General features: G+C 39.4%; 1 protein-coding gene across 4 annotated transcripts in view; it reads right to left on the reverse strand.

Annotated features, from left to right (window-relative positions):
- Nucleotides 1-12,383, reverse strand: part of LOC115608805 (VPS10 domain-containing receptor SorCS1) — a 288,946-nt gene that overhangs the window by 34,464 nt on the left and 242,099 nt on the right. For all 4 annotated transcript variants that reach the window (XM_032919968.1, XM_030488155.1, XM_030488153.1 and 1 more), the window contains exons 16-18: nucleotides 11,500-11,630; nucleotides 3,923-4,036; nucleotides 2,756-2,927 (exon numbers count right to left, since the gene is read on the reverse strand). In XM_032919968.1, the coding sequence (XP_032775859.1) occupies nucleotides 2,756-2,927; nucleotides 3,923-4,036; nucleotides 11,500-11,630 (417 nt within the window). The remainder of the gene's footprint in view (nucleotides 1-2,755; nucleotides 2,928-3,922; nucleotides 4,037-11,499; nucleotides 11,631-12,383) is intronic.

Here is a 12,383-nt window from a genome sequence, read left to right on the forward strand (position 1 = left end):
CCCCTACCCTCTTAGTAATCCATTCCACTACAGAGATGCAGTGACTTTTCAGGACCTCCAGTGAGCCTGCCTCTGCAGTTTGCTCTTCTTTTCAAACCCGAGTGGGTCCTTACATGGATCAGAAAGCCCTAGCAAGATAATAGGAGTGCAAATATCAAACGAACTCTTGTACCTTGGCTCAAAAGGTAGCTGAGAGGCTTCAGCTCTGCAGATCTGAAGGCTTCAAACAAACTGTCTCAGAGGGATACAGGAGATGTTAAGATGCAAAGGAACTATGACACAAGCAAAGGCTGCTGGTTTTTTACATCCTAAAAGATATTAACTATGACACAAGCTAAAGGAAGAGCCCTCACCAGGGTGTAGCACTTAAAAATATTGACTTCCACTCCAGAGGACAAGGGTTGAACAGGACGTACTTTCTTCACCTGCCACTGGGAAAAACTGTGCATGCATACACAGACATATCCAGCCTTTTTTAACTTGCCTGATGCCTTCTTTTCAGCAAAAATGGAGTGTCACAGATTTTGTGGATGCTGAACATCCTGGATTGTACTATGCTGTATACCTGTGTAGGGCAGAACTAACTGGAAAATGGCAAGTTCTTGTTTTGTGATACCTCTTCTATGTTTGCAAGGGAAATAAATTTCCCTTTGAGAAGCAGGGTAGGACTAAATCTGCAGAGATCCCTTGCAATCTCAAATATTCTGTGATTCTGTGAAATCAGTATCTATTATATAAAAGGGTGGTGGTTCTTTTGCTGGGTTGTTCTTTAATATTTCTAATGAGTAGCGTGATTTTGCTACTCAGTTCATACGGTAAAAACATGTACGTACAATTATACTGTTATAAACACAGTTTATTCTCCTATAGCTTGCAAATAGCCAGGCAAATTTTCATCTTTGTGGAGTATTTCTTTTGCTGCAACATCAGCCCAAAATCATTGTCAGATTAGGTCAAATTCACCTAAAAGTTTTGTTGGTTGCTCTTTATATTGACAAATCTAGGAGCAGGTCAAAATTTGTCTAGCAGAGAGAGTAATCAGAAAGGCTGGAGGTTGATCAATACTGTTTCAGCACTCAGAGCAATTCCTAACCTCTTCCTTATCAGATATAGTAAAAGAAGGCCCCCCTTTAGAGCTCTTCAGAAACTAACTCACTCATCAAAAATATACTTTAAGTGCTTGATACACAGCATGAGAAAGACATCATCTCCTAATGGAGAAGATGCTGCTTCCAGACTCTGATGAATACTGAATCAGGGCTATCAAAAAAAATCCGAATCAACAGATAAGACAGAACAATTCACAGCAAATCCCTGTATGACAGAGTGGTCAGGGTATTCTTACAGGATGTGCGAGCTGAAATACTCACAGAAGGAAGAGCAGCACATTTGTCCTGAGCTTCTCACACTTTGGTGATGGTCTCTCCCTCTGACTACTGGCGTTATTCTTTGATAGTTTTGTGTCTGACTTCTCATATTACCTATCTCTTTCTCTCAATCTGTTTCAAAACTTTGCTGAGAATAAAAAGGCAATGCAATGAAAACTTCATTGATTTTGTAATTACTTTTTTTAAAGCCTAAAGACTTTGAATCTTGATTTGGACTTTTTATTCTTAATCTTTAAACACAGAAATCAGTAATTTATCCAGATGAAATTATACGTTTATACTGTTATGACTGCACCTACAGCAGTAATGTTGTATTATTGTCACCACTGAAATAAAATCATCACATTTTGGAGAAAATGAACATTCAGATCAAACAACTGCTTCAGGTTAGATATGATTTATTATATGTTATTGCCTCTACAAATAAGGACACCTGTTTGCAGCAGAAAGCATCAATAATAGAGATGCAAAAACCTCAACACACCCCTACAAAACTCAGCTCTAGAGGTCATCCTCATTTGTCTTTCCTCACTACAAATGACATTTACAATGGAGAGGGTCAGAAGTAATTTCCATGAATGCTCTAAGCTGCAAAGGGATGTAGTATAAAAGCATAAGAAATTAAATTACATTATGGAAAAAGAGAAAACAGATACTTTGTGAATGTTATTATTTGAGCACCTACAATTAAACATGGATAAAGAAGTGCCAAGAAGAAAAAACAGTCAAAAAGGTTTTAAACATCATCTTCTAAGGATTCAGAAATGGAACAGATGAGAACAATGACACATCAAGTTAAGTTACAGATGTAACAAAAACACAGGCTCTGGTCAGTCTGTGTCAGGTTCACGTTTGCAATTGGTTTCAAAATTAATGTTGCTGCTGACATCTTGAGATTTCATCCACAAACACCTAAACAATATATACTAACTTGTGTGATGAAGACAGTTCTGCACATCAGATTACAACATTAGCCATGTTTGGTTGAAAGTCAGTGTCAAGTAAAAATGGAAATTCACCTTCAAACACAGCAAGAAGTCAAAAGCACAGTTAAGGGTGGAGATCAGGATTCAAACCTGTGCTCTCCAGTTTTACTGTAAAATTCCCAAACTAAACCAGTTCCCAGTTTTTATCAAGGTCTCCCTTGATATCACTGTATGCACTGCAATACTGTTACAGTCATCTCATGTCCATACATCACCTGTTACATTTTAGGGTAAACTCTACCCAGCTACACCATGGAGCTGACTGACTTTACCCCACACTCTCTTGGTTCACCTCTTCACCACTCTGCAAACTTTGTCTAGCATGAATCAGACTCAAATAGACCCACGGGGCCTGGGATGCAACATAAAAATAGAGCCTACCTCCTCCAGCTGCACCAGGAAAGTGACATTGTGCCCTTGCTCAGCTGTCAGTTTGCCATCAGACGTAATTATGTGAAGGCCCTGGGGGGCTTTGCCAGGGCATTGCTGTGGTTTTGCTGTGTACCGTTCTCTCACGCCATCCGTGCAGTTATTAGAAACAACTTTCCGGTATCTGAAAAGGAAGAGAGAAATCTGTGGAAGATGCTGACAGAGTATAACAGGGTTAACTGGGAACAGGGAGGCAGTTTTGAGGACTAAGAGGGTTAGAAGAAAACAGATTGACAGATATATTTTAGCATTTGTCTCAGCCAAGCACTCCTCATATGCCTAACATACAAGTAGTTAATACTGTAGTTAATGGCACGTAATATTTTCCTGCATAACACACCCATATACCACATATTAATAAACTATATACCACATACTAATAAACCATATAAAACATAAAATTATATTCTTCTCTATATGTTAAATAACCATAAAGTTATATGATATACACATACAGTATGGAATTGTATTCAATTATTATACTGTTAGGCGTAGTTTAACAGCTTTCCTCACATGCTCTCCAATTTAATCAGTTGTGAGGCCACTCTCTCTAAAGATGCAACCTTCAAGAGCTACAAAAATAAGAATCGAAGAAAAAAGCAAATGCTGCCTATCTTTGAGTGTAGCAATGCCAAAACAGCTTGGGTTACTTTGTTTGCTTCAATCATGTGCATCAGAAATGAAGTCTGAGGTCAGTATCTTAACTTTACCTACATCCTCCATTGACTTCTAAGGCGGCCTCAGGCTAGCTGCCCATCTATTGCTCCAGTTCACACATTTATCAGTTTAATCTCTTTCTTCTAATTTCTTTTCCACCATTTCTGCCTCACCTGATCCCACATGATTTTAAGAGGAGTCTTTTCAGAGACTTTAATGATTTGGCCTTGGCCTTACAGTTTTCCCCCCAAGTTTCTTCAAGGCATTTTTCAGACAAAGCTCTGGACCATATATGATGGAGATCTGGAGTGCCAACTGTTCACCCAAACAAAATCAGTGAACAAGAGGTCCCAAGGGCTTCAGCCAGCTTTGAGATGCCTACAGTAAATGCAATCTGTAGTTTTCATAGGGTTAAAATCCGCATGGGTGCTCTAGCTAAATAAAGTCTGGTGTGTCACTTACCCAGTGCTGTTGAGATAACTCTGTCCAAGGCTACAGTCTTTCGACAAGGAAGATGGATTATACCAAAATGCTGGTAAACACTGCCCATTGCTGTGACGTTCATATCCATAATCACTGTTTTAGCATTAAAAGAAACGGTCACATAAAAAACAAAAAGAACAAATACAGGTGTTAGTTCATGCTCTCTACAATTGATACAAGTTTTGGGTTTACTCAACCTATTTACAATGATTTCTGATTTTTTTATTCCTAGAACAGATTCTTCATCCTGATTAAGCTTTTTTGGGGGTGGTAGAGTTACCTTGCATATGCCCCGGTAAAAACAAGCAGAATCAGACTAGGTAGTTTGTGAGCTATTGCATGAAGTATTCTCCCTCCGCAGTCTAACAGTGCTTTTCGGGTTCAACTCTAGACTAAAATATAATAAAAGTTAGAGATCTAAGCTAAGTTCAATCATATCTTACAAAACTGAAATGCTAAAAAGTTAATTGTATTTGGAAACTATATCACATCAGCTGTAGAGGAAAATTTACAGCCCTGAGAGAGCTCTGAGCTGAAGGCATTGACAGTGTATTTGGTAATGGAAAAGAAGGCTGCAATCTTCAATTCTATTTTTGTTTGGAAGAGGAAATGCTACCAAAAATGGTGTTCGAAACAATTGAGTCAACTGTAATCTTTTGTCCCAATTTGGGTTTAGCTACGACTAAATTAACTTTGTTCCACTAAAGAACTGTCCAAATTGGGTTTTGATTCCAGGTAAACAAAGATTCTATAAAAATTGTTATTGTGGAACAAATAAATGAACAAAACCCCTCTTTAATCAGTATTCCCTGCACATGTGGGTTTACTCTCCAGCTGTTGAGTAATGAGGACTGTTTGGCTGAAAATAATTTTTACTCCTCTTACTAAGCTTTCTCCGTAGCCCATAATGGAGAAGTCAAGGGGATGTCATTTCTGAGAACTGCTATACAGAGTCTACCAACTCCATTCCAATATTCCAGTTGTAACATGACCCTTGATCTTAAAATTATACTTCTTTGTAAAGCACTTTTTTTGATGATTATCTTTAATATTTTGGTATGAAGTAGCTTGATGTTCTAGGAAATGAGGATTAGGACAGCATGAGATTATGTGATCGTAGGGTCATCTCTGTATATGTAAAGAAGCAGAGAGGAAAATAGGAGGTGGAGGAAACCCAATAACTTGATAGGAGCCAGTAGAGCCCCTACCCCAACTCCTCCCAGGGTTGTCACAGGACAGCCATCAGCTCATGACCAGGCTGAGACCTACCAGATCATCAATGGGAGAGGCCGGTGAGTAGAATAAAAGACTTGGAAGCTAGCTGCTGGGGCCGTAAGTCAGGGCTGGATACTAGGTTTGTGAATTAATTATTGAAGAGACCAAGAGGTCTGGGGGAATGGCTACTGGTGTAAAGCCATATACATCTGGACCTGTTCGTGAGACCTGTTACATGTGCGTATGTCATGTTTTGCCATGAGGCAATTGGAGATGTCTAGTTCTCAGCAAACGGGAAGACAAAGCATTCAAGGGCTAGATACTGGACAGACCTGGGTGTCTAAGACCAGGCAAAGGTGGAATCAATACTGTATGTATGTTTATAGTGCACATATTTTCCACAAATGGGATTTCATCTTGATGAACCAGAGAGGGGAATAGGATGAGGCAACTGGTGTTTGCATGAGTGCTATGGTCTTTTCTGCAGTTTTTTGACTGAATTTTTATCAATATATTTACTCATATGCTAGTGACTGAATGTTGCTTAATTGCTTTGCAAGCATCAGCCAGCGTATTCTCCCACTGCCATGCGCTTCTCCAATCATTTTTGTTGGAATGAGAACACTATAGCTTCAGAATATACTTTATAATGAAGAATAATACCATTCTGATTTGCTTAGAGAAAACAAGTATTTACGTACAAGTGGGACTCCTGTATTTTTGTAATTCATTTGTCAACACTCTGCAGCACTGTATTCTGAAGTTATCATTTGTCACTAATTAAAAAGCTGCAATGCTGGACACACACAATGTTCCATGATCAGTTTGGTGAAAACAAAACAAAATGATACAGTGAAATCTGTCTCAGAGGGGATCAGTGCCACAGTCCAATTTGATGCAGTAGTATTGTTCTGTGATTTCTTACTATACATGCATCTAGACTCGTGCCATAATTTTGGTTCCTATTTGTACCTGCACATCTGGACAAGCCAAGTTTGACTTAGCTAAGCTTGTTGGACCATAATTCTCAAAGTCAAGAGAATGAAATACTAGGAATTTTCACAGCAGAAATAGTTCTAAGCACAGAAGTTTCACAGTGTTGTTTTCAGGCTTGCAAATCATCTGGCTCATTAAGGCCCTACAGAAACATCATCCCAGTAAATGACATCAATTGCTGTTCCATATCTCTTTGCAGATGCACCAGCCACCCTTCACCTCCACAGCCTTGGAATCTAATGAATTCCTTGGCTACAGGCTGGTGCATGCAGAACACTGATGCTGACAACAAATTGCTGCTTACAATTTGGCACAACAGGCTTTGTAGCAATCAACAAGCATTAGCATCAATTGGACTGCCATAGTATAGCAAAATCTGGAGACAGGGAAAGCATCAGCTTTAGACTGCAATCAGCTAGCCGAGTCATTGCCTGGTGACTGGGAATTGGAATTTGCATATAGTAATGATATTTTGTGCCTGCCTGAAAAGAAGTCAGGTGAAACAGTTAATGTGCCTATAAAAAAGGAGTGGAGCAGTTACCAGCAGGGATTGTTTTGTCAGCATGAAGCAGACTATCTTGTGGCTCTCACTGATGACAGTTTTACCCTGGCCACTTTTACTGGTTTAAACTGGAATTCTACTTGTCTTGATCAAGGAGGATTGCAAGTCCTTCTTTGTAATTAGAGACAGATATAAATTCATTCCAGAAGTTCTATATCCCTGCTCAAAGTGCATGGTAAGTTCCCTTATCTAAGATTATTTGCAGCACAGGTAATAATCAAAGGAAAAGAAATCCCTTAAGGAAATTTGTACTTTGAATACAGACCTTAAAAACATAATGTCATGGAAGAACTGTAAATCCATGTGAAATTATTAAAATACCGCTATTTTAAGATGCAGAAATAACAAGTCAAGTCAGATGAGTGACTGCCAAGCTCATACCTTCTAAAAATCAAAGTGTGACTTAACACACAACCAACAGGACTCCCTCAAAACTAGCAGCTTCACCTTAACATCAGCTATGCCAGAAACTGAAAATGCTACTTGCTGGTTTGTATGCTGTGCTTTCTGAACTTTTCAGACATTGAATGGGGTAAATTGAGGTATTTGTGATTATAATCACCTTTGTCCTGCAGTTTCAAAAAGCACTTGTGGAAAAAAATAACTCTGGCCACAGCTGTGGAAAAGTCTTACCACTTTCTTATTCTTTTAATATCATTGTCTAATACTGAACTATGATGCAAGTGTGTATTTGTGTTAAAGGGGAGCTGTGCTTGCTTCCCAATTCTACGGGATCTAACATGGGATTTATCACAGAGAAGGATGGATTGAACTGCAGTTTGAATTATGGATCTATGAAGACATATGATTATAGTTGCATCAAAGTATTAGGAGTCAACCTGTACCAGCTTATGTTAATAGGGAATCTAAAATCCCCAGAAACTTTCCAGTAAATCCATGCCTGGTAAATATCTAGGGCTCTAAAGATGCAGAGATACACCATCGACCTTGCATGGTGAATCTGCATTTTCCATAAGCATTCAAAATGAACTAAAAATTCATTTAGAATTAATATTCATTAGCTAACCAAACCTACCTCAGTGATAAACAAAGTTAGTTAACCTGAGGGTGCAAAAGTGTGTGTATTTCAGAACTGGTGCTTGCCTGACATGATGAGTAGCAACACATGAAGCCAAAAGAATCTGATCACATTCTGCCTTCTGCCTCCCCATGGTTTGTTGGGACAGTTTCTCATGATGCAGGACTCTGGTGTTTTAGCATAAAAACTAAACCTAGTAGACAGGCCTGTCATTTAAATGCCTCATTTATTTAATATAACAAAAAAAGAGCTCACCAGATCCTTACTGATATCATCAATGAAATAGATAGGCCTGATTCTCAAAAGCACTAAGGCTCATTTTTGCCACTTTGGCTATAAAAAGTCACTAGAACCAGTATCAAAAGGCTCATACGTCCCATGAAGGTGAGATATGGGAATACTGATAGAAGAAGCCCTCAGTATTAACGACAGAGGGTTCAGAGGGAAGGATGGTAGTGAAACTACAACTACTGAAAGTTTCTATTAAAGGACCTGGGAGACAGGTAGCTGAAGGATGAACATCACCAAAGACTTCCATCTGCGTCTAGGAAGTGTTTCTATTGAAGAGATATTGCTGCAATAATGCTCAAACGGCAGGAAGGTACACAATGTAAGGAAACCTGGTAAATTAATGCTTTAATAACACACAAGTAATGGTATCATCCATTTACTCAAATCAATTAAATGAAGAAGGACATTCTCGTTTCCAGGCTGCTGCTAGGACAGATTTGCAGAGAGATTCTGCACAGCTCCACTCCACCCTATTCCTGAAGCATTATTGCCCTCTGGCTGCGAGCCTCAGCCCTGCATGGAGAATAAATACCTGCGGTTCAGTCCTGTCCCCAGCTAGTTTTGGTTCTAGCCCATGATAAGAGATGTCTGCTGTCAGAAGAGTTCAGGTTCCCAAGGCTGGAGAAAGTACAATGATTTCTGATGTCACTCAGTTTTGTTGCTATGCCCTTTTATCTGAGAGAGAACTACCATGGAATACAGATTAGAAATCAATCCTGGAGTTTTATGGTATCACAAGAAGAAAAAACATTATAAAACCTTTATATCTTTTATAACCAGCATTTTTCCCCCCGAACTGATAAAAAAGCACTTGTAGGATTAACAAGAATAACAATGCCAGGTCCTATAACCACTGATGTTAATATAAAAAGTTGCCCAGTTTATTTCAAGATTGCAAAATCAAGTGCAGTAATCTAAGGGGCTTCTCCCTGCCTGGCGGATACATGTCCCCTTCAATGTCCTTCAGTTAAAAGCCCCGCCCAGTAAAAAAAAGAGAGCTAGAGGACTCAAAAGCACTGCTGAAATGTCACGAGTGAGGATGAGAAAGTGTTTCTTCCTTTTACAGGAAGGACCCCACAGATGACATCCTTCCACAGCAAGAATTCCTTCACTGATTTTCCTCCAAATGCCCCTTTGGACCATATTCTGCAGGGTGCATTGGCAGTGAAGCCTAATGCAGAGTTCAACAAGGCAGGCACTGAATGCTCCAGTACAGCAGCAGCTTTGCCTTTTTTTAGCACTATAAAACTGGGCTGATAAATTCAGTAGACCCAACGGAATTGCTTTTTTTCTTGCCATTTCTTTTCTCCTTCCTTGATAAACCTCTGTGTTCTGTTCCCTGTGGCTTTTCTGTCCGTCTCAGGCAAATCTACGTCAAAATATCTCCTCGCTTTATTAAGTAGATAAATAAGCGATGAATATTGCTGGTAAATATGTCTGAACTGGATGCTCAAAGCAAGGTTTCAGGTTTTTTTCTTCAGAGGTGGTGGGGAAGGAAGCTGAAATGGATAAAGTAAAAATCCAGATCTTAGGACTGCAGGAACAACAGAGCTCAGAGAGAACTGGAGGGGATCACAACAAAAAAACCCCAACTGATTCCATCAGAAGGAGGAAGGCCCTCCTAGGTCAGTAAGGTTTTCTATCAGTCAGATCAGCACAGAAATCTGCAGTATTTTTGCAGATATTTTTCTCAGGCAAATCTTTAACAAGATTACTTTCACCACAAACTCCTAATTCTACCTCTTCCAAGAGATTTCATGGGTCTTGGTGTATGTAAACTGTGAGAACGTACCATACAGCCACAACTATCCAAGCTTTCTGTTAGATATTCTGTCACAACTCAGCAGACCTTTTGGAGGAAGTTTCCTTAAAATGAATGTAAAAGACATAAAAGCATGTTTCCCCCAGAAAATGTCACCGTGGTACTTTTGTTCTGTACCTAGCAACAAAGTTTTGTAGTAACAAACCACACAATCAATTTTAATGGAATAAAAACATATATTCTCAGAGAGAGAGAAGTTCAGGAAGGAACTTCTTTTATTTTTATCAGAAGTGTTTCATGAGTGTGTGTCCCTTAAGAGTGTAATGGGTTTAACCATCATGAGTCAATTCCATTAGTTATTTTACTGAGCCTGGCACATGAGCCTGGCATGAGCTTGGCACAGCTTTGTACTGTATGCTCTACAAGAGGGTCAAAATCTTTAGGGAATGTTATTCCTATTCACGTGGCTTATTTTCTGGTTGGCTGCTATCTTTTTTACATTGCTAGAGGTATGTTAAACAGTTGAAATCCAGGACCTTTGGCACCTGAATGGTGAACTACACACAGAACTAAGGTATCTTCTCCCTAACAAAGAATGCAATGGAAGATGGGGAAATCATCTGGAAACCATATTCAGAGTATCGGTGCCCAAGCATGATTGTTTTTTATTCTTTGCTGCAAGAAGATTTACTTTTTTTTGTCACATGGAAAAGCCTCTTGTGATTCTATGATTTTACATGGAAAAATTGATATAACTACAGTTATAGGAGAGTGAGAAGAGAAACACTGTAGATTTCCATGGTCCTGGTGTGGACTCATATAGCAAGAAACAAAATATTTATGAGATGAACCTCTTCAGGGTGCGTGCTACAAATTCTGGGTTTAATTAATAACATGGCACAGATCTAGCTGGGTGAGGCATAAGGGGTTTATCAGCACTGCCAAAGAGCCACCATTTCTCTCTTCTGAGATACTCAGCACTGTCTCGGCCTTGGAGAAAACAGGTGGTAGAAAGATTTCAATAATGTGGTTCCCTGCCTTTTTTGTGCAAATTGCTGTGAGTCGGCAGGAATCTTGAAATGAAACTAGAAGCTGAACATTTTATCACTCCATTCATAGCTCACCAATGGACTCCATTTCCCACAGCATGCAGCAGAGGAGAAAATGCCTCAGAAGGAGATTAACCCAAATCGTACTGTCAAACATGATGGTCCAAGTATAACAATTTACCCTGGAATTACCTAATACTTGATTTCCAGAAGCTGAAGACCTATTTTGCATATGCATATATTTACTTTTACATGTATATACATATATGTGTGTGTATGTATGAAGAATTTCTTTTATTTTTTACATACACTATATATGTCGTGTCTTGCATACTGCTTTCACAGCCACCCCTGGTCATTGCTGAGGTTAGATGTGCTAAATGGACCTTTTATCTTAATGCTGCAGAGAGCTCAGATGTGACCTGGAAAATGGTGTGTTCAGAATCAATTTTGTGGCAGCCTTAGCAGATTAAAAATATCTATTCCACCTTTCCTTCTTTTGACATACCTGCGCCATCAGGGAGCAATCTATTTGGCCAGTTACACATTTAGTAATTTCTACTCTCTGCAAGGCTACAGCCTCTCTAGTGAACTCTGCATCGGTGTGGTGTAAGGCACACAGTTCTTGTGCCTATTGCTCACCAGTCAAAATCTGCCTCTGTGCACACACATGGCTCCGAGGTCATAGCCCCAGCATATTTTCCTTGCATGCATTTCTTCTCTGACTTGCGCTTCCTGTAGATCCTTTTTGCTCCCATGATGCAAGCTTCTCCCTGGAAACAAAACCAAAAATATCTCTCTGACACCCACCAGGCTATTTGTATCACCCCATTTTTCCAAGCCTGTGCAATGGGAGCTGTGACTCAAGGGAAGAGGATGGGAAGTCAAATGCCATGTCAGTATATGGCAACTAATTAAAGCTACTGAAGCTTTAACTGAAACTAGAACAGCTTTTCCAATACACACTTAAGAAATGATCTGAGGTTACTTACGTATCTGATTCAGCTCTGAATTTGTTCCAAAGCCAATGAGCAATTGATCCAGGCCCATTTCTCATTTATAGATTAGGTTTCACAGCAACTGAAAACACGGTATGATCCTTCTGCAATCTGAGACACAGAGCAGGTCTGTTTCCTTGGCCTGATCTCTGACAATAACTAGTTCAGCAGAAACTAGTTATATGTGTATATGTAAATACTTTCCATGGACTATGAGTTCAGTTAATCAGGGTGTGATTTGCTATGTGGATGCTAAAACTTCCCTGTCTTTTCACTTCCATCTTTAGTACGCTGCTAAATATTTCCATCTAGGGAACAATGCTGAGCCTTGCAATCGCAATGGAAAGAAAATGAAAAGGCAGGAGTCCACAGCAGCCTTCCTAAAAATAGTTCTACAAGCTTCAAAGCCAACATCCTCAAACATATAGTGCAAAATCCTTGGCATTTTTACTTATGCAAGCACAAGAAAGTAAAGAACAAAATACAGTGGGGTCTCACTTGTTACCTTTCATGCTGTTAAAATTGCTG

The sequence above is a fragment of the Strigops habroptila genome, chromosome 5 (assembly GCF_004027225.2).
Source record: "Strigops habroptila isolate Jane chromosome 5, bStrHab1.2.pri, whole genome shotgun sequence".
Classification (NCBI taxonomy): Eukaryota; Metazoa; Chordata; class Aves; order Psittaciformes; family Psittacidae; genus Strigops; species Strigops habroptila.